The sequence below is a fragment of the Natrix helvetica genome (assembly GCF_964273705.1).
Source record: "Natrix helvetica genome assembly, chromosome: 4".
Taxonomy (NCBI): domain Eukaryota; kingdom Metazoa; phylum Chordata; class Lepidosauria; order Squamata; family Natricidae; genus Natrix; species Natrix helvetica.
In genome coordinates this window covers 121,206,744-121,229,828 of record NC_138550.1, presented here as the reverse complement: position 1 = coordinate 121,229,828, position 23,085 = coordinate 121,206,744, and the positions used below count along the sequence as shown (strand labels likewise).

General features: G+C 40.0%; 1 protein-coding gene across 1 annotated transcript in view; it reads right to left on the bottom strand.

The window, feature by feature from the left end:
- Positions 1–23,085, bottom strand: part of LAMA3 (laminin subunit alpha 3) — a 142,711-nt gene that overhangs the window by 76,400 nt on the left and 43,226 nt on the right. Inside the window, exons 18-29 of the mRNA XM_081950278.1 lie at positions 22,424–22,523; positions 20,832–20,988; positions 18,580–18,712; positions 15,358–15,500; positions 14,637–14,737; positions 14,376–14,529; positions 10,816–10,976; positions 9,599–9,707; positions 5,147–5,238; positions 4,125–4,296; positions 1,556–1,682; positions 1,325–1,464 (exon numbers count right to left, since the gene is read on the bottom strand). Coding sequence (XP_081806404.1) covers positions 1,325–1,464; positions 1,556–1,682; positions 4,125–4,296; positions 5,147–5,238; positions 9,599–9,707; positions 10,816–10,976; positions 14,376–14,529; positions 14,637–14,737; positions 15,358–15,500; positions 18,580–18,712; positions 20,832–20,988; positions 22,424–22,523 — 1,589 coding nt within the window. The remainder of the gene's footprint in view (positions 1–1,324; positions 1,465–1,555; positions 1,683–4,124; positions 4,297–5,146; positions 5,239–9,598; positions 9,708–10,815; positions 10,977–14,375; positions 14,530–14,636; positions 14,738–15,357; positions 15,501–18,579; positions 18,713–20,831; positions 20,989–22,423; positions 22,524–23,085) is intronic.

Sequence of the window (23,085 nt, the reverse complement as noted above, 5' to 3'; positions counted from 1 at the left end):
TTTTGAATTGTTTTGGAAAACTACTAGAAACAAGTGGTGCTTTTGGCAACTAGCAAAATGTGTTATTAGCAACCTAATCCTGATTAGCAGCTTAATGATAATTAGACACCTGTGACATGTATGGTCATTGTTTTAGAAATATTTCTTTACGTAAATAGAGAAAAAAATGACCACTGACAAAAAAGCATTGGGAGGAAAAGCAACTTCCAATTTCCTTTTCCACTGACTTTCCTTGTGGGAAGCTGGTAGGGAGTTTCAGAAATCTTCCTTCCTTCCTTCCTTCCTTCCTTCCTTCCTTCCTTCCTTCCTTCCTTCCTTCCTTCCTTCCTTCCTTCCTTCCCCAGCAGGCAGGTAAATGATTGCTGCCAGGTGAAGGAGGAAGCAAGAGAGTGAGCTAGTATCCAGTATGATGCAAGCATTGAGGGACTGGCAAAGAACGCATGGTAGTGGAGACAACGTGCAACCTTCTCTGCCATGTTGTCCCTTGTCTTTTTCTCTGCAAGCCTTCCATAAGCAAAAACTGAGTGAGAAGGCGGCAAGGAGTGTGAGCAATCACATTCGTTCCTTCTGGCTTCCCCATTGATTTATGGAAAACTTTCAGGGAATGTTGAAAATGAAGATCACGTGGTCACAGTAATCACAGCAGCTACGCTATAATGTTCAAGTGGCAACAACTTCCCCAAATTTCATTCCCACAGGAGTCGTGGGTCACAGTATTCGGTAAGCCAACCCATTTGAGTTACTTTGGCTTAATAATTCTTGCCTTTTACTTTCCAAAATCATCTAATTGAAGGCTACAAACAATCAAACAAACATGAAAGTTTTAGTAATATATACATGGATTCAGAGGTGGGTTCCTACCGAGTAGGTAGTAACTCGGCTTGCCATGCCCCCAAACCAGTTCTCTCAGCAGCGCCCTAGGCCGCCATCTTGTTTTTTGCTTCAGCGCATGCAAAGAAGCAATTTTTTTAGTACTGCAAAGCACATCCCTGAGCAAACCGGCAGTAGCAGCAGCCGGAAACTACTCCTGCATGGATTGAACAAAATATAGTTTTGAGAAATTTTCAAAGGCCATACTTTGTGCAACATAGTGCAATAGCCCAAATCATTTTTCTCTAACTCAGGACCCTCCAGTTATGTGGATTTACAAGTCCCTTGCTGCTATCACCACTACTGGCTATCATGGTTAGGGACTTTTAATTGCAGTTTTACACATTTGGCAAAATATGGAAGGCCAGTGGAAGCTTTAGCTTACCAGAGCATAAGTAAATGTCATTGGATAGTCTCTATCTCAATTAAAAAATTAAGCAGTTTTAAAACTTACCAATACCATTGTTCTTTCATTGGGAATTGTCATAGTGACTGAGATGTCATGTTTAAGGATATCAAATTCAATATGATTTTCAGACATTACCAGACTTCGACATCCAGAAATATGTGGACAAAATGAAGCATTGTAAGAACCTAGAACAGGTAGAAGTGGGATGAGGCCACATTTAATCTATGAAAACTCAAATGTCTGAAAAAATCTAAAACACTGTTAGGTCTAGGTTACCTGACCAAAGTTGTCCTCCATCCACTAATACTTGCACTGGAAATGTTGGATTTTCCGGCTGGTAAAAATGTATGATAAACACATATTGGCCTATATGTGGGACTCTCCCGTTCAGAGTAATTTGGTTCTGTCAACATAAATATGTGGAAATTAATATATTGGTCATCACAAAGTGAACACTGAGCATTATGTTTGCGCACTAATGTTTCCTTGATTTAATATTAAAATGAAGTAAAAAATATTTGATAACCTTAATAAAAAAAATTGACCCACTTTTGTTTGAAACCTCTCTTTCTCAGCAAAATGGAACCGAAATAAAATAAGCTGCTCATCAAATGTGATATTTCAACTGTATGGTACTTCAGCTATTTTTAGAAACTGTAAATGACTTCAAGCAGTTGCAGCTCGTGAAGGAAAAATCCTAATAACAATTCACTAATCTTCTTTTTACAATTCTCTACAAGACTATAGAACAGTGTTTCTCAAACTTGGCGACTTTAAGTCCTGTGGACTTCAACTCCCAGAATTCCCCAGCCAGCTATGCTGGCTGGGGGATTCTGGGAGTTGAAGTCCACAGGACTTAAAGTCGCCAAGTTTGAGAAACACTGCTATAGAAGCTCACATTGTAAATAAAAGTAATCTATCAAACACCAATATAGAAAGTTCTCAGATTGCTGGTAAAGCTCCATTCTTTGCTCCATGTCAAACTTCTTCCTCTAGCTACTCTAAACATGGTTGACATTTTACAGAAATTTGATATAGTGTGGTTCACAGTAGAATTTTATTAGAAACTAAGCAATATTATTGGCAGAATATTATAGTCCTTTTTCCCACTCCCTGAAATTTCAACATGGTGCCTTTTTCTTCTGCTCTTCTTATGGCTCAATCCGCATTGATAAAGAGTGAAAGGTCCAGCCTACGGCCGATTTTTTAATGACATGCGTCATGGCTCAGTATTCTGTCCACTCTTGTTTAACATCTACATGAAGCTGATGGCTGGGATCATTCACCATGAGAGGCTGATGTATCATTTCCACCACAGCGATCCAAGAAATGCTGTTGCTGCCCTCTCTCTGTGCCTGGAAGTTGTGTGAGGCCTGAATGGGGGAACAACAGACTTTGGCTGAACCCTGGCAAAATTGAATGGCTTTGGGTGCATGGAGTTTCAAGATCCAGGAGTTTAACTACCTTAATTCCGGATGGGGTGCACTACCCCAGATAGACCCAGTCTGCAACTTAGGGGTCTCCCGGAGATGTGATTCCTGCTCAAAGAGTTGGTGGCAGTCACGGCTAGGAGAGATTTTGAAGAACTTTGTGTTATGCACTTAGTTGTGGCCTTTCCTGGATTGGGAGTCCCTACACTCAGGCATTCAAACCCTGGTCGTTTCACATTTGGATTACTGCAATGCAGTTTACATGGGGCTCCCTTTGAAGGGCAATTGGAAGCTTCAATTACCACAGAGCGGTGGCCTGGACAATTCTTGAAGCCTCTATGGTAGCCCATGCTACCTCACTGCTCCATAGCTGCATTGATTGCTGGTTTGCTTCCAGGTGCAATTCAAGGTGTTGGTTACTAACTTTAAAGCCCTGCATGGCATGGTTCAGGATACTTGAGGGACCATCTCATCCCAATAGGACTAGCGTGCCCCAACCATACCGGCAGAAAAGGCAGCTTCAGGCCCCTTTCTGAATCAAGGATTTTTTAGCTGTCAGGATCCAAGAGAAGACCGTCTCTGCTGTGGCTCCTGCCCTTTGGAACATCTTACCCCCTGAGGTGAGATCGTCTCTCATCCTTCTAACTTTCCATAAGGCCCTGAAGACTTGGCTCTTCCAGATGGGCTTGGGGTCCCAGCAGGAAAGCATCACACTGGAGGTGGTTGATAACTTAAGAGGAAATCCCAGATCCCACTCATACATCCTGCTCCTTATCTCCCCCGTCTTTTAACAATAATTTTTGTCTTTGATTGTAACTCTATTTTTACCAATTTTGAAATATTTATCTTATGGTTTTAAGGCTTTTAATGCTGTAAGCTGCCCAGATTCACTTCAAAATGAGGTGGGTGGCAAATAAATGTAATACACAAACAAGCAAACAAAGACTTTCTAATGATATAAATAGAAATTCACCACAGAATTTGAACATAGTTATAGAAAATTATGAGGTATTCATCTCCACCCTCTGGTGACAAAATGAATATCCATATGGAATATGAGTTTCAAGAGTCATCTGAGCTACTACGTCTGTCAGTAGCTCAGCTTCTCAAGATGTCAGCTTCTTGCAAATCAACTAAGGGAAGTACTCAAAGAATTTCAGGCCTTCAACTCCATAACAAGTAAGGTTAATATTTACAAACCAACGGGCTTAAAGTCCCCTCGCTGCTGCTTGGCTGCCACCACTTTGGATTTTAGTGACTGCAAATTGTTCTACATTGAACTGTGCACATGTGTGCAGTATGCATCTGGCACGTATGCATGTCTGGTGTGCACATGCGCACATTGCAGGTGTGTTGCAAACGGGCAGTAACCCTGGCAGCAACCCACCCCTGCTTCAATGCAAAATGTAAATTACCTGTGAGGAAGACAGAGTCACACCATTAGCTGAGTGAAGAGATGATAAAGGAGAACTCAATGAATCCCAGGAGACCACATATCTTGACCCTTCTACAACTTCGCTGTTCCTGTGTGCATCCAAAACTACAGCTTCAAGAGGCTTTTCATATTGCAATGGTATACAGGAGGCACTTTAAAGAAAGAAGAATGCCAAATAAATGTCAAATATGGCATATTTCAAAAATGCTCTTTGAACAGAATAAAATATGCCTCAAAATATAGACTGTGAAGTCAATAACTCTGTTCCCACAACAATCAAACTGAAAAACATTTACCTTAGCATGTTGTGCTAATCCTTGCAACATAGTTAGTTGGTTTGGTTTGGTTTGGTTTATTTGGATTTATATGCCGCCCTTCTCCAAAAGGACTCAGGGCGGCGTACAACATTTAAAAACACACATCCCAAAAGTTTAAAAAGATTAAATCCATTTCCAAAAAAACAAACCGAATTTTAAAAATAATACATTTAAAATAAGTTAAAATTAAAATGAACAGGCCAGGCCGGCTTGCTGGAAAAGCCAACTTTTTAGGGCGCGTCGGAAGGACCGGAGGTCAGGGATTATGCGGAGCTCCGGGGCAGCTCATTCCAGAGGTTGCCAGTTCAGTGTGTTGTGTGAATCAGGAAAATTGGATTAACTCAAGTTCAACTGTATAGTCTACATTTAGGACACAACCAAAGGGTTTACCATATGACGACTCAAATAGCAAATTTATTTTTTGAACATGAATCCTTTGATAGACAAAATGGCATAATTTATCTAGAGGAAAGTATCAGTATCCTTGGAAAGTCTTAAGATCAAATAAGTCTGTCTTATCAAGGTTTCTTATGTTAGAGTAATGGAGTGATAGCTCTGTTGCCCGATGTGCAATGTTACGATGCATTGTAAATACTCCCGAAATGCTGAGCAAACTGAGAATATTATCATTACTAAGTCTTAAAGTTCACTTCTGTGGGAAGCAAAAGAGAAGGAAGTATTTTACCTTGAACCATGGATATATGTTGCAATGCAATAAACTTGAGGTTCCACATAGTCCAGAGAAAAATCCTCAATTGGAATAATGCAAATTTTATGCTAGGCAAGAAAGACAATGTATCTGTTAACTTTTTTCCCAATAACAGGAGCATGTGAAAATGGGGATGCATATTATTTGAACTATTTATGCTTCTAGAAAAAGTAACGATAAGAAAGCTTTCTAGCTAAAAGCTAACACAGTCTGTTGAGACTTGTGAGCACAGGACTTGTTGGCTTAAAGCTTTGCCCTACAGTATTTTTGTATTTAGAAGGATGTGTGAGTGTATTATGAGTGCAGCATGGTGCATAGAGAGGAGCTCATTACATGGGATTAACTTGGCCAACATTTACTCACTGTGTTGTCTTACACTCAGCAGCACTTTTTTGTGCTGCTGTTGATAAAAATAGGATCGTCAACATGATTGCCAATGTCAGATGATGGATATGATACAAGAATAAGAAGAATTGTCTTAAGCAGCTCATTTGCTTTTATTAAGGAGAGAAGGAAGACACAGAAAGATTAAATCTTCATGTACCAAAAGGTGGCAGTAAAGATCTTAGAATTAAAAACGACCATATTTGAACCTTTCAGACAGGAATCTCTAGAGAAGTGATTGTTTTATCTAGTGTACTGTGTGGTTCCAGAAAAGCCATATATTTACAGCTTTCTTCTGAGAAAGGTGGCTCATGTGGGGATTTCCTCTAGGTAAGATGAAAGAGAGAGAGCTGGCCCAAAGCTACCCAAATTTCCTGGTCAAGTGAGGATCTAAAACTAACTACCGACCTGATGTAATTTCCTTATCACAAGACCCATCACAAGACTCACTGATGACTCCCACCTGACCCATCTCAAGACCCTCACTTGACACACCTATGCCTGAGGCCCTTATTAACAGAAGAAGACTGACACAGAAGATGTTACCTGGTAACTGCCTGGTAATGAAATGTACGGAAACCAACCTACAACCTTGGAGGATGAACTTTCACCCTCATCCTACACCTGAGCTACAGATATTCACCACTATTGCAAACTAACTAATACCTCTTGAGTTGTCTTCTGCATTCATAAAAACACATTTACACAATCATATACCTATATTGGAAGTACTCAGTTAATGATAGTGACTAGGAGCGGAAACTCCGTTGCTAAGCAATGCAGCTGTAAAGTATGACATCTTGTCTCCAGTTTGAGGAGAGGGTTGGACTAGAAGACTTCCAAGGTCCCTTTCAGCTTTGTTATTATTGCATTGACTTACAAAGGCAGTTCCAGCAGTTCCATTGTTAGGTGAATCCCACATGATTGTTAAGTGTGACATCATGTGATCACCATTTATGATTCGTGCCAGCTTCCCCACTCACTTGTTGGAAATTGGCAGTGGAAGTTGCAAATGGTGATCACATGACTGTAAGACACTGCCATGGGATCATTGCAAATTGGTTGCCAAGCACCTGAATTACAATCATGTGACCATAGAGACAATACAACAGCCATAACAACAAGGCTTAGCTGCAAGTTCTTATTCAATAATGTTGTAACTTCAGCCACCAAACAATTAATTACTAAACAAAGACTATATTCTCTCCTGCATAGACAAAATACTATATTTACACATACAGTCATATACAGGTATATTTACATCAGTGGTGGATTTCTGCCGGTTCGCACCGGCTCGGGAGAACCAGTTGGTGAAATTTACCGATCCGATGAGAGGAGGTTCGATCGGTGGACCCAGAAATAACTTCCGGAACGCCTGCCCCAGCCCTGTCGCTCGCTCGCCCTGGACGTCCCATCACAGCTCGCTCACTCCCCCGCCTGCCCGCACTAAACTAGCCCAGCCCACCACTCACTATTGATGAGTGAAAGCCACGAGCTGGCAAATGCCGCATGGCTTAAAGTGGGTGGTCAGTGGCAGCAGCAGGTTAGCTTTCGCGGCTTTCTCTAGGGAAAGCCACGAACTGGTGTTCACCATGCGGCCGAAAGCGGGTGGGCGCAGTGGCAGCAGCAGCAGGCTAGCTTTCGCAGCTTTCACGAGGAAAGGCCTTCAGGCCTTCCCTCATGAAAGCCGCAAGCTGGCGTACACTACGCGGCCAAAAGCGGGTGGGCAGTGGCAGCAGGCTAGCTTTCGCAAGGGAAGGCCTTCAAGCCTTTGGACCTTCCCTCGCGAAAGCCATAAGCTGGCGTATGCCACACAGCCGAAAGCCCCCCAGCCCCCCCCTCTAGCCTCGCCTGGCTGGCTAAGCTTGCCAGGCGGCGTGCCTAGCTAACCGACAACCCTTTTCCCTCCAGTCCTGTAAATTTACCTGTCCTGCTGCCTCGTTGCCTGCCTGCTCCCTGCTGCATCCATCGCATCAGAGAGCTGCTGATTCTGCCATTTTTTTTCTTTTATTCTTTTAATGTTTTTTAAAAGAATATTTTATTTATTGTGCATAGAATTTTTTAAAATCATTTTACTTAAAAGTATTGAGTATAGAATATTTTTAAATGGTTTACCTCAATTTATTGTGTGTAGAATACCTTGAAATGGTTACAGTATAAATTATTGCTGGTAGAATACCTTGACATGGTTACGGTATAAATTATTGTGTGCGGAATACTTAACAATGATTTTTAAGGATTTTTTTACTTATAGAATATTTTTTTTAAATTATTTTTAGGGAATTTTTATTTTTAATTGTTTATAAAATATATTTACTACAAGAAATGTTATTCCTTTTTGCAAATGTTTTCTTTGTGATGCAATATGTTGCTTTTAAGTGTTCAGTCCAGGTTTATGTGTCTCAAAGTGGCTGCTTTTCTATGGGCAGGCCAGGTTGGTGCAAGGCAGCTTTGCCAGATTTAGTGTGTTTCACCCTCATTGTTTAGGTAATTGTGAGGTGGTTGCTGGTTCTGTGAGTTTCCTGGCACTGTCCTTTATAATTTCTCACAATGCCTTGATTGTTTTTATTCCAGTGGCTTTGTCTTTCCTGTCCTTAGGGTTAGGGGAAAAAAACTGGTTTCATTTGCAGTCTTTTGGGAGGGGGAATTCTTATTTTTTGGTGCTTTCCTGGCACTGTCATAGTTTGTGTGGGTGTGTAATGTCCCACAGTTATCTACCCATTAATAATGATCAAGAACTAATAATATTTCCTTATACATTTTAGTGACCTTTCCTTACATAATCGGTGTTTTCTTTCATACTTTTGGATTTCTAATTTCTGTTTCTGTTAGTTAGCAATTGCTAAAACAAATCCCACATGAAAAAGTATTCAAAGCCTTCTTGATTTTAATTGTCAATTTATTTATTCCTGCACATTGTAATATTTATTCATTTTTATATCTCTGTTTTTCCACTGTTGTGCAAACACAATTCCAGCAGCTGCTAACATGTGTAAAATTTAATATATATTGTACTCCCTTTCAAATAGCCAACAAAATCTTTCTGGTTTTAATTCCATATCTTGCTTTACCATTGCTTCTAACCACTAATTTCTGAATAGCTACTTGGACCGACCTAAGTACTGAACCTAATTCATATATTCCTGTTTTTTGGAACTGAGAACTAAATTTCAGAAAAAGGAAATCTGTATTGCTCTGGGAATCTACCTATGACATTCATTATTGAACTAACTTCTTGGATGAAAGACTATATCTTTCCTGTTTATTTATATCTTTCCTGTTTCTCATCCTTCCTGAAAAAACTGTACATTGTTGGTTGAAAGCAAAGGTCCCTTCTGTTACCTGTAGTCCTCAGCTTACAACCACAATTGAGTCCAATATTGTTTTATTTCTTTTGCAGTTAGTATTATTTATTTTTGTACTTATTTTAATCTTATTGTAGTTCATCCATTGGGGCAAAGAATTCAGTGACATCGTCTTTGCCACTCCTACCCAGTCACATGACTGCCAAGCCACTCCCATCCGGTCTCATGGCCGTCAAGCCACTCCACCCGGTCATATGGCTGGCAAGCCACTCCCACCCGGTCACATGGCCTGCAAGCCAGTCACACCCGGTCACATGGCCAGCAAGCCACTCCCACAAAGCAGGCCACACCCACAGAGTAGGTTCCAAAAAAATTTGAAACCCACCACTGATTTACATGTATATTTTCATTACACTTCTGAATTCAGTCCCCTGTAGTAATGCTAATAAGTAATAAAAATGGGACGAAAAAGGAAGGGTCTTAGGCTGGAAGTGTAGAAAAACTGGATTTGAGGTTGGGAACAAGACCATTGATGGACAGAAGGATATAAAAGGAGATGGACAGGCAGCAAGGGAGAAAAGTTAGATAGAATCATGACAACTGCATAAAGCTATGAGAGACACCAAAACACATATATAGAGCAGAAGGATAATTGATTGAGCTGGAATAAGATAGCATCCTATATTTCCTATATAAAATAGTTGTATATTTTCTGTTTATGAAAATATAAGAAACTCACCAATAGAAAATCTATAGCTGATGATCTGAGATGCAATGTTGTATCAGCCAAAAGGTCAAAAACTGCAATACGAGCCATATCATCTATCGCAACACTGCGACACAGGAAGCTGGAACAGGTTTTAAAAGTAGTTAGTAAATAAGTCTTAATATTCTCTAATTCCAAAGAAGTCTTTTTTGCCTTTTTTCTGTCTTGAACTTCTTCTCTATGAATCTATCACCAAATGCATGAATTACATATCAATTTTAAATTAAATAAAGAAGCCCAGAGTGGTTTTTTTTAAAAAAAAATACCCACTGCTTTCAATCAATACATGCACATTACGGATTTCAGTACACCATTCAGCTTGTTCTTCTACGGTAAGCCTGTGAAACAGCTGGTATCTAAGGCTATTCTACAAACACATGCCTTTCCAAAACATGACAAAAACGCTAACACAAGATTGACTTGAACAAGAGTCACAACCAGGGTGGACAGATTTTAGGACTGTGTGGGATACAATAGGAGTCTAGTAACTAAATCCATCATATAAAAAAGGGCTGAAGATGTGTGTTCAAAACCTTATGAAACAGATGTGCTGAAGTATGTATTTAGTCCAGGAATATAGGATTTTAAAAAAACCAATTTGTGCTTTTATACAGCTGCCCATAATTCCACTGCCGGTTTCATTTCCCAGTGTTCATGAGTGATCATACAAAGAAACACTTAAATTATTGCTATAGTTCAACTATAGAAATAGCAATCAAAATGCCTTTCATTCCTCTGGAATTCATCCCCTTAGGCAGGATGCAAATATAATAATATTAATATCAAGAAGTAGAATCTGAAACATCTTCTGCCCTTTCTTAAATCTTAAATTTGCTGAGGATATTTAATATTTTAAAACTATTTCTATATTCCTTTCAGTGTAACAGGAATGATTTTAAGTTCTTACATATCATCCACATTTCAATTATACAAGGAAAAAACCCTCTTAATTAACATTGCATGTCTAATTGCATGGGAAAGAAACTACAACTGTTTTCTTGAAAGCAGAGGCAAAGAATTGAGCCTGAAAAATATATATATTGTTTAGAGTACTATTTTTATCAGGCAAAATAAAGGAGATAAAGAAAAGGAATGCATTGGAAACTAAGAACCCTAAGAAAGAAGGAAGAAAGGACAGGTATATTTAGATGACAAAAGCCCAAAACATAAACCTATTACATTTTTCTCACCTATATTTGCAGCTGTATATATTAATTTTAGCCTCCATCACTTGCCCAAGGCTCTCAGTCTTTATATTACCGACATACATTAGATCATGATCTGTGACATACTCAAAGATGATTACATAGCGGCCAACTTGGGGAACCTTCAATTTGATCTGTAGATTCACCTAAAGAAGATTCAAATCATGCTTGGATGTTATAAGAATAATGGAGGGGGAGCTACTTCATGCACTAAATAACCACTTAGGTTTTTAAAGCAAAGGAGAGTAACATCATAGGGAAGTAAACCCCTAAATGCTTTTTTGCTAGGAAAATAATACCTATTTTCTTTTCCATTCTCCAAGGTTAATACTTTCCCTATACCAGTGACGGCTAACTTTTTTGTCGTCACGTACCAAAAGCGTGCATGTGCATATGATAAAGCACCCGCACCCATAATACAATGTATGTGTGTGAGCCCCCGCCCACCGTGCCGTGCATGTGCATGTGACACCCCCATGTGTACCTCACCCCTGCGCATGCATGCATGATCGCCCATGCATGCACAAGCAACCCCCTCTGAGCTTCCCACATGCGCTCTGACCCCCCCCCCCCTTGCTCATTGTTGGCTTCCAGGTTGGAAGCCAACCTGGAAGCTTCCAAGGAAGCTTTACAACCCAAATAGGGCACAGGGGCCTCACATGACACCTATTTTGAGCCTGGAAGGCCTCCTGCACCAACCTGGAAGCCAAACCGGGGCGCGGGAGTGCTGCACAAGGTCCCAAAATGTAATGCAAGCACAACTCCCATGCATGTGGGGGCATGCATATGCGTGGGCATCCCCAGCATGAGCCCCATCCCCCGTGCATGCTTGGCACAGACCCAAAGACCAGCTGGCCAGCAGGAGGCATGTGTGGATGCGTGGTGGAGCTGGGCGGGGTGATAGCTAGCGTGCCCGCAGAGAGGGCTCTGCATGCCACCTTGGGTTCGTGGCCCTATACATTTAGCTTCCAACATGGTGTCTATGTCCTTGCAGTTATTTCTTGTGGCATTAACAGTCTCTCTACCCTACCTGTTTTTTTTCTTAAATTAGATTTTTAGTACAGTGTTGTAAAACAAAATTCTAGCATCCGGTGTCATCTTTATGCAGTATTACAGAAAGCCTCTAGGGCTTACATGAGTCATAAAATTAAAGATTTTAATCCACTGGCTACATCCACTGGTTCACCAACCTGCCCAGAGAAAGAGAGGCAGAGTGGTTGGGGTATCCTGACGCATAAACAGGTAGTGTTAGGGCAACCACATCAGTCTGACTTCTAGTAAAAAGGTATTTCACAATTGTTCACATCTACAATGGCAATCATAAAATAAGCTCCTTGTTGGCCATAGCTTTGGGAGAGCACCCACAAAACACCCTTAAAATTATCAATGTACACGTGGAGCCAGAAAGAAGATGAATAAAACAAAAAACGTATCAATCTGGTACATGCTGTGACAAATCTATAGGCAAACAAGGAAACTATCAGAATGGTATAAACCAGTGATGGCTAACCTTTTTGTTGTTGGGTGCCAAAAATGCGAGCGCGAGAGCAAGATAGCGCACATGCGTGCCGGCACCATAATGCAAAGCCTCCCCCGGAGACCTCTGGAGGAGAAAACGGATCATTTCCGAACTTCTGGTAGACCCGTTGGGCCCATTTTTCATCCTCCCCAGGCTCCGGAGGCTTTCCTGAAGCTTGGGGAGGGCAAAAATGGCCTCCCTCGGCCCTCCAGAAGGCCAAAAATCAGCTGTCCAGCACATGCATGCATTCTGGAGCTGATGGCTTGTGTGCCGGCAGATACGGCTCTACGTGCCAGCTGTGGTATACATGTCATAGGTTCGCCATCAAGGGTATATACAATTGTAATGGAATGTGTGGATGACCTTGGGAAATAAGGGGAAGAGACTTTTGCCTAGGAAACAATGAGACAAGAGATGCAGGAGCCTGTGTGGCTTAACAGTCAGGAAAAGAAACATAGGAAGGACCAGTGACGTGCGGTGAGGTTTATGACTGGTGAGGCACTGACACAGTGCTGGATTTCAAATATTTTTAGACTTGTGGACTTCAACTCCCAGAATTCCACAGCCAGGCATGCTCAGTTCCGATTTAAAGCGACAGCATTTGTTTTTCTTCTTTGCTCCTTCTTTCTTTTTCTTTTTCTTCTCCTTCCCCTCCTTCCTCCCTCTCTCCCTTCCTCCCCCTCTCTCAAACACACACACACACACACACACACACACACACACACACACACACAAATTGGATTGGACTATCTCTCCTACCCCTTCCCTCTCTCACTCACTCTCAAACAAACCCCCACACACACAAAAGTTGGATGGATATCTTTTCCAGTGGCTTGAAAGCAGCTCCTCTGCCATCCCCCCCATTCCCCTGCTGCCTTTCCCAAACACCTCCACCATTGCAAATGCAGCCTGCTGTCTGGGTGGGAAATGCCTGGAACACAATAAAGCCCACCCACCACCTCCTGCTGGCAGGCTGGGGTGAGAGGAGAGGCAGAGAAGCCGGAGGGGAGCCGATCTGAGCCTTCCAAAAAAAAAGAGTGTGTAAAGGAAGTGTGTGTACTACAGCATGGCTCTTTGCCTGGCTTCCTGCCTCCTCCTGTGGTCTCCTCAGTGCTTGCTTGTGCTCTCCCTCCCCAAGTGTAGTTTGATTGCAGGTGGAGCCATGTTGCCTTTTCAAACTTGTAATCAGTGAAGCTGGGCTAGATTTTTATATAGTTTTATCCAGCTGTGTGTGTGTGAGAGAGAAATGAATGGGGGCCTGGGGAGGAAGTCACTACACTTGGGGAGGGAGAGCACCAGTGAGGTTAAGCAGAGTCATCCACGGTGAGGCAGCAACTAGCTCAGCTTTTTCCTTTTACTTTTTTTTTTCATGATGAGAGTGGGGAGGCTGTGCCTCACTTGCCTCACCTGACTGCACGTCACTGGGAAGGACCCACCCTAATTGATCAAGCAGTGGTGGTGGGACGTTTGTACGTTTAGACTTGAAAGATTCTGCTGATGTAGCCTTACAATAAAATAGAATTAGTTCATCTAATTGTGTTTCTTATCTGATTTACCTTGGAAGGGTAACAACAGCTCACCTTCCCTTAAGCATTCAGAGGAAAGAGACACAAATGCTACATTTTATCATGCCGTTTTGAGCGGGATGGTTATATAGCAATAGCACTTAAACTTATATACCGCTTCACAGTGCTTTACAGCCCTCTCTAAGTGGTTTACAGTTCCAGCGACCCAGGCTGCCAAACCACTACCGGTTCGGCCAAACTAGTCCGAACCAGTAGGAATCCACCACTGCCTGCAATATTGCATTCTACACACACACACACACACACACACACACACACACACACACACAACACACACACACACACACATACACACACACACCGTGGAGGAAGCAAGAACTATCTCTAGAGTATTTTTACGCAATATACTGTATATCCTCTGTGGTGTGTTTAATTACACAGACTGTCAGGAAATACTGTAGGCACAATGCAACCAATTTCATTCTATAAGGATATCTTACCTCCTGACCACTAATATGAGGCATCACTGGATGTTTGATTGCTGGCTGTTGGAAAGTTGTTTTTTGGTATTCTCCCCCTTTCAAGAAAAATGTTACCTCTGTACCAAAAACACAGCGATATTTGTTCACTGGCAAGTTTTCATACTGCAAACAACTTGAAAATAAAAATAAAATAAAAAACAGAAAGTGTTTAGCTGGATCATCATCATAAATTTTAGAGATTCATAATAAAAGATCTATTAATGTTCCTGAGATACTAACTTATCTGTTGTGACATATCCTGAATACATGCAAGGCTGTACAACAGGAAATTGCAAGATGGATGCTTCATAGTAGTCACGAGGTAAGAGGACGAGGTAATCCTAAAGTGACAGAACAATACCAGCATAAGCATATTAATAGCCATTAATGTTTACGTGAACGTTTCAACAAAATTACTTAATAAACCAGAATTCTCCAGCCTGTGCATTCTGTAGAGATGTATATTTCAATTTCGAGAATACTCAATAACAGAGATGTTGTCTGGGAAACTGGGAATAAAAAGTCCACACCTCTGAGAATACTCAATTTAGAGACGGTTGTAATATAGATTTTCAAGCAAGTTTCAGGCTATAGTCCATTCAAGATTAATAATATAATTCACATATCACATAACAGTTATCAATCTATAGTAGTAGATTGATGCGGTGCTGTAGTCTACCCATATTGAAACAAATTTCCAAATAATCCTATGTGCAATTGTGGTTCAAAAGCACAATTCTATATTCAACATATCCATCAGATTCCTACTGCCTTTACAGGGATGAATCTCAAGGATAAGTCAGATTCTACTACTAGTGCTTGAAGCAGGCGTCTGACTCATTCTTTACACCAGTGTGAGATTTAATTTTCTGAATAGACATTTCCCTTTTATTTGTTTGGAGTACTCTAGCAGAGAATTAGTTTCCAAAAGTATAAATATTATTGTGATAGATCTTCTTACCAGAAGGACGCCCTCTACCCTGATTTTAAATATCCAAGTTCCAGGTCCCAATAAAAATGAATCTGCAAAACCTTTTCCTGGAACAGTTACAAAAGCTGGCTCTCTACTGAGTGGGAAGAAGACGTCTTTGCTCTGATGAGTCCCTGATGAAAAACAATCAAATTAATAATTTATTGAATATTATTCATCCAACAATAACATTAGGTAAAGATAAAGGTTCTCCTCGCACATATGTGCTAGTCGTTCCTGACTTTAGGAGACGGTGCTCATCTCCGTTTCAAAACCGAAGAGCCAGCACTGCCCAAAGACATCTCTGTGGTCATGTGGCCAGTATGAATAAACGCTGAAGGTGCATGGAACACTGTTACCTTCCCACCAAAAGTGGTTCCTATTTTTCTACTTGCATTTTTACATGCTTTCGAACTGCTACGTTGACAGAAGCTGGGACAAGTCACGAGAGCTCACTCCATTAAATGCTGCTAGGGATTTGAACCGCTGACCTGCCGACCTTTCTGATCGACAACCTTAGCGTCTTAGCCACTGAACCACCGCGTCACTAACAATAACATTACTTAATTCAAATTAGACAGTCAGCCAGAGAAGGGGCTAAGGAAAGGACATGATCTGCCAGCATGGACACCATTCCTTGGAGAATTTGCAGGCTGATTCTAATGCAATGATCTTAGATAAATAAAGTGTGATTTAGAACAACAGAACAAACTATGTGTCCATGTTCCCCCTATGCCCAGTTTTGGAGCTCATATTTTGCCTTATTAAAGCGGGAGTTTCCTGTGACATCTGAACTCAGCACCTTTAGTTAGTTTCTCCTTACAGATAAAATCTTGGTTTGTAAGCAAATATTAAAATATAGTTTCTACATGAATGTGGTGTGAAATAAGTAGGCAGTTGAGATACAAGAAACAGAGTTGGACAATAAAATGAGGAAACCAAGTTAGACGAGAACATGGAGACGATTATTTTATTCTCAGGTAAATAAGTTCAAAAATGTTTGCTGCTTATGATACCTTCATTCAAACAAAAAGAATCCTAAATTTAGCCACGAAGCTCATCAAATGCGAACTTTATCTACTTCATGGCAATCAACTTAAATCTTCCAGTAAATGAATGCTCAAAAAAGTTATCACCAGTACAAAATGTCGGTTAACTGTACCTGTCTCCTAATAGCACTCATAATCTACAGCAGTGGTAGTCAACCTTTTTCTACCTACCGCCCACTAATGGATCTTTCTTGATGGAAAAATTTCCTCACCGCCCACCAGTTTTTGCGCAAGTGTGGGATATTTTTTAGAAAGGAGGGTGTTTTTTTAAAAAAAAGAAATGTACATACATTTATCTTTTTATTTCTAAATAACCACGAGCATATTTCTTTTTTTCAGACATGGGTTCTAAATTTGTTTCACAATTTAACAACTACTTTTACTCTCACATTTTGATCCTCACTCCACACAGTGCTTTTCCTTTTTATCTCCTTTTTTTAAAATCTTCCTTAGGGCTATGTACAAAAGTAAGGCTGAGCTAGTTAGCCCACTTATTATTATTAGCCAACAACAATTCTCTCCTGCCTTTTCTTTCTCCTATTTTGCAACTGCTCTGCTCCGCTTCTGCCTGTCCCTGCTAACAGTTTCTACTCCTCCCCTTCCTCTTCCCACGTGTTTGCAACTGCTCTGCTCCGCTTCTGCCTGTCCCTGCTAACAGTTTCTACTCCTCCCCTTCCTCTTCCCACGTGTTTGCTTGAGCATGCGCTTGCACTCGCCTGCCCACTCGCACAAAAGGAGGTTTTAACCTCTGAAATCCCTAACGCATGCATTCTCATGCGCGTTAATTCAAAAGGAGGTTTTAACCTCCGAAATCCCCACCGCCCACCTGGAATCCCAAAATGCCCACTAGTGGGCGGTAGGGACCAGGTTGACGACCCATGATCTACAGCTTTAAAGATGTATAATTCATCTAGTTTAATGTTTCTCAAACAAGTTGACTAGGGAATTCTGGGAGATGAAATCCACACATCTTAAAGTTATCAAATTGAGAAACACTCATCTAACCAAAGTTCAGTATATGTACCATTCACATTCTATTAACCTCTCAGACAAAGCACCCGTATTTCAAGTTCTAATCCCTGTCAAATAGCATAGTTTGCTACATAGGAGCTGGAAATGATAGCTCTTAAAGGCATATGATTAAAGCCAGAAGCAAGTCTGCCAAAACCACTTTTCCTAAAAGCACCTTAAGAAACATCTGTCAGCACTAAAGATCTAATAATGGCAAGCACAGAAAAATATGGATTAATTATGAAGATCATGAGCATGACATGCACATGTTGGCATCCCTTGTGACAACAAAGGGTACTAGAAAAATACAGCAACTGAAAATTGTTTAATTTGCTGGGATGTAGGGCTTGTTTTCATAAACACTTGCTCAAAGATAAGCAAAGGTTTTTTTTAAGGAAGAGCACAACACCTGAGTAGCTGGGGGGCTTTATACTTTTCTTTAGTTGACCCTGCTTATATCCAGAGTAATTAAAACAATTTGTTCTGGATTTATGATCCAATAGGATATTTCTGCCATTATGTATTTATATGTCACTTTTGTAACGAAGGGCAGACAGATCACACGTAGCCTAGTGGAAATGCCCACAGAATCGTGAACTGAGTCAGGGTGCCAATTCAATCTATTGCCTAAAATTTTGTCTGAATTTGGTTTATGTGAGCTTTCAAATATCTCCAGTCAAAGAAAACTGATTTAAATCACTCAGAACACACATATTTATGATCACATAAAACACTTAATTAATAACTGAATTATCCTATTTTCTGAGGTTAGATTCTATGTTGTACTATGTAAATAGGCTGGCATAATGTACTAAGTCAAATGCACACAGACAGGCTCAGAAAAGGACACCGCCCCGAGTCCCTTTGGGGAAAGGGGGCGGTCTATAAATCTAATAAACTTAAACTTAAACTTAATTACCACTAATGAAATATATGGTGTTAAAAGCAAGCAACTCAAGGTATTTAAGAAAAGTGATTAAATGTGTTACACAAGCACAGTCTACATATGGGGGGGGGGGGGAATAATACAATGTGCATGCAGGAAAGAAAATCCATGGCTGATACAACACCTATCAATATAAATACACTCTGAATTGCACTGAATTTCATTGCATGTCATCCACCGAATTCTGCATCCGTTCTGCTTACCTACCTTTTAGGGTCCGAGACTGATAAGCTGTTATGTGGCCAGATACTATTGCAGTTCCAGGATTTATATACCTCAAGATAACATGAAATAAATAGGGTTTTGGTTTCTTCACACTCAAAGTTATCCTGACTTCATTCTGTAAAATGGAAGTTAATAAAACAAGAAAAAGATAGACAGCCATAAAGTGCCAAAAGGGTAAGCCATGCAAGCAAAATATTCAATGTCTATCGGGGGGGGGGGGAACCCTCTTTCTTTCTCTCTCTCTATAAATAGATACAGACATGCAGCTGAATACATAGAGAAAGAAGCCTTTTCTGAAGTAAGAAAGAAAGAAGATAGGCAAACCTAGCAAGAAATGTAATTCACTTACAAGTGTTATTAGGGTCAAAATGCTTTCCCTCAGCAATTGAGATCTTCCCTTTAGAGTGTTTTGAAACCAAGCTGACATAGTGCAGTACTAGATGGAAGAGCTTAGGAGAAGTCACAGTGACAGGAACTACCACCTCTGGCTGGTAAAATAAGAAGCAAAGAAGAGGACAGGAAAGCAAATTACTTAATACTACCACCGAAAGACAAGACACATCTAGAATCATTAGAAAAGTCAACACCGTGAGTAGACTTTACTCTAGGTCCAAAAAGAATAAAACATTTCCCAATGAAACCCAATCAGGTATATAAACTGATATGTTTAGATATAATGCCTTATTTGCCAATAGTCTGAGGCTCATCTCCAAGGCTACTTTCTTATATTCATCTTCCTGAGAGTAAACCCGACTGAATTCAGGATTTTCATTTCTAGTATGATTGCCAAGGGAATCAGTGAGAGACTGTTGTATCATGTAGTGTTATCCAATTACCTTTGATACTAATTTGGAGAAATGTTGCATTTGAACAATCAAATATTATATACTTTGTATTATGGCCATTCTCTGGCCAATTTTATATTAGATATTTGATATTTCCCCCTTTAATATATTAATGTTGTGTTATACCTCACTATCATTAACAATGCAAGAAATACAGCTAGAAAGTGTTCCATGCATTATGCCTCTTTTTATAATTGTTTGCAGACAATCATTTTCTTCAAAATCATTCTTTTTATTATGTTCATAGAAACGTAACAATTTTATTTCAGGTATATTTGCGTTGAAAACACAGCATTACCTCAATTGTTTCTCAGAAGTCTACAAATAAATTAATCCTACTCTCACTGTTCTTATTTTCAAATATGATGTTGACCAATAGAGTGAACGTGGATGGACTGTAGTCTCATGTCTCATAAATCAATGCCACAGAAAATAACCAAGAATAATTCCCAGTGTTGTCAACAAGCTGCTTTCAATTTGACCATACTTTTAAATTACATTTTAGTTGGTGTTTGGGCGAACAAGGATATCTAATGCTAAATCCCAATGTTAAATAAATAGATACCACTAAAAGGAATTCAATTAACGAATCAAAACCTGCAGGCAATTTAATTTCTGAATATGTTTCTCCTTTTTTGTGATTAGACTAGCAATATGTTTTTCATATTAAAAAATCAGGTTTTGTAACACACAATTACTCTTAGTGGGTTGAATTCTATTAATTCCCAACACTGCTGCTGAAAAAAAGGCATGCTGTCAAATATTTCTATATGGCTGTAGTGTAGAAGAACCATGGGAGCCTAAGATTTCTTTAAAGCCTGAGCACCTAACTGTTGTGAAAAAGTGTTATAGGTATATATCAATCTGCCATTCCAGGATGTCTTAGTTACTGCTAAGAAAATTAGATGGAATCATCCAGAGGTGGGTTGCTAATTTTTTTACTACCAGTTCAGGTGCGCTCCCACCCATGCACAAAACTTCTGCGCTTCTATGTCTGGGCGGGTGGGCGGAGCCTCCCACCACCGCTACTACCAGTTTGGCCAATCCAGGCCGAACTGGCAGCAACCCACCTCTGGAATCATCACTTAGATATTTCTGCAACAGTATAATAAAGAGACCGAATTTTATTGAGGAATGCTGTGTTTTCCATCTCCTCTTTCACCACCTAACAGTTTTTCCTAACCTTGTTCACTTCAAATGTGTTAGATCACAACTATTGTCTTGCCTGTCTTGATAGATGACATGATCCAACAAATCTAGACAGGGAGTAGGCAAAACTAAAGAAAGGGATTTAAATCTGTGAAAATGATTCCAGTAGGATTAAAGAGATGGTGCAATCAAACCAGGATTAATTCACACAACATATCTGGACCAAAGTAAAGTACATGCCTGTATTGAAGACATCGGCACATAACCTCTCCAACTGAAGCCAGGAAATTCTTGAGGATTATAACCAAACCGGACTTCTCTTCCATTAGGAGATGTACCATCCTCAATTTCAAACTTCATGTGATGTAAATCAGGTAGGTAATAATTCTTTTCAGCCCTTTCATAAATGAGATAATAACAATGTCTTGCTTTCTTTTTAAATATTAATGTGATATATATTAAAGACTCTACTGGGTCAAATGTTTGTTTAACCTACTGTTTTTTTCAAGCCATTGGAAAATTTGCATTTAAGACAATAATTTTCCTCCTACTGATAGGCTCCCTAGCAAAGTACACTGTCCCTATACATGACGCTTTAATTTTCTTAACATCGACAATATATTTTATCATTTTTTTTCAAGTAGCATATTTCCTGCTTTGTCTTTTAAAAATAACTTCAAAATAATCCAAAATTCAAATTATACTATAACACATGAATATTTAATTACATAGTTAATATAAAAAGAGAAATAGCACAGCCCTTACAAGCAAACTATCAGGATTAGCATTAATATCAGGCTTAAACAAAAATTCCTTCACCAAAAGCAAAACTAAAAAGAAAGGAGCAAATGGGCAGTTTGTTGGGTGAAATTCACAACTGAGGTGCAGCTCATGAAATCCATCTAAGAACATAGTACAGGTGCGGTGGTTAGAATGCAGTACTGCAGGCTACTTCTGCTGACTGCCAACTGCCAACAATTCAGCAGTTCAATTCGCACTGGCTCAAGGTTGACTCAGGTTCCATCTTCCTGAGGACTGTAAAATGTGGACCCAGATTTTTAAGGGCAATGTGCTGACTCTGTAAACCGCTTAGAGAGGGATATAAAACAGTATGAAGAGCAGGGGTGGGTTCCTGCCAGTTCTAACCTCTTCTATAGAAGAAGTTCCACAAATATACAGTGCCGTTTAGAGGAGGTTCAAGCTCTCTCCCCCTGCCTGTCCGCACATCATCAAGATGAAGAGCGAGAGGAGGAATTCTGGGAGTTGAAGTCCACAAGTCTTAAAGCTGTCAAATTTGAACAACCCTTTTCTAAAGGGTTAGGGGTGAAAGGGTCTTGTAACTTGACAGCTTTAAGACTTGCGTGCTTCAAATGCCAGAGTTTCTGAGCCAACATTTTGGTTGCTAAAAAAGAGCATTGTTAAGTGAGTTTCACCACATTTTACAAGTTGGCCATGCTCACCCAGTCACATGGTTGGCAAGCCACTCCCACAAAGCAGGCCACACCTACAGAAGAGGTTCTAAAAAATTTTGAAACCCACCACTGATGAAGAGGTATATAATTCTAAATGCTATTGCTATTGCTACTTAAATATTGTAATTTTGTATGTAACCAAGGCTCATTTCATACTAAATTATAAATCATGAAGCTTGTTTCTAGACAGAAAATGTCTAATAATGCCTAGCAAAATACACTTTGTAGTTAATCTGTTTTTCTTTCCTTAAACCTTGTGGGTTTGGTGCAATATGAGGGAAAACATAGGTGGCTTGTGATTTTTCTGCTTTGCGTAACTGAAGAGGGATGCCACAAAACAAGTCTTCTCATTTTACTTACTCCATACAAGTTTTCCCAATTATGTGCCTTCTGCACTGGCAGTCACCTGTCAGCTCATTGCAGACATGACTTACAGAGCCTCCCACATCACATTTGCATCCTGCCAGTGAAAAATAGAATCAAATTACCTTTGGATCAGAGAACAAACACAACACACTACTAGAAGTACTGTAGGTTTCTATAGAAAGAAAGAAAGATAAAAAAGATCACAGAATGAGAAGAAACATTGAAGACAGGCATGAAATCCTCTTATCTTTGCTACGTGTTTGGAACTGGGAGTGTGCATGCGCAGCGCTTTTGCACATGCGTAGAATTTTCTGCACATATGCAGAGCGTCCATGATAACATCTGTGCAGGTGGGCAGAGCCTCCCACTACCTCCACTACCGGTTCACCCAAACCGGAGCAAACTGGCAGAATATCACCTCTGGTTGAAGACCATCTCATTTATAAGAAGTCTGGATCATACGGCACTTCCAACACAGGTTGTCTATCTTTTCATGAAGGTCAGTAATGAAGAAAGATGCCATTATCTTCTAAATGATTCTCATACTTAAGTTTAAAATATTTTGCAAAACATTGAATATTTATTATCTTGGCCATCTATTTTAAACTATATCTTATTTAAGCAAAATATTTATCAAAAGCTACAATTATAAATGA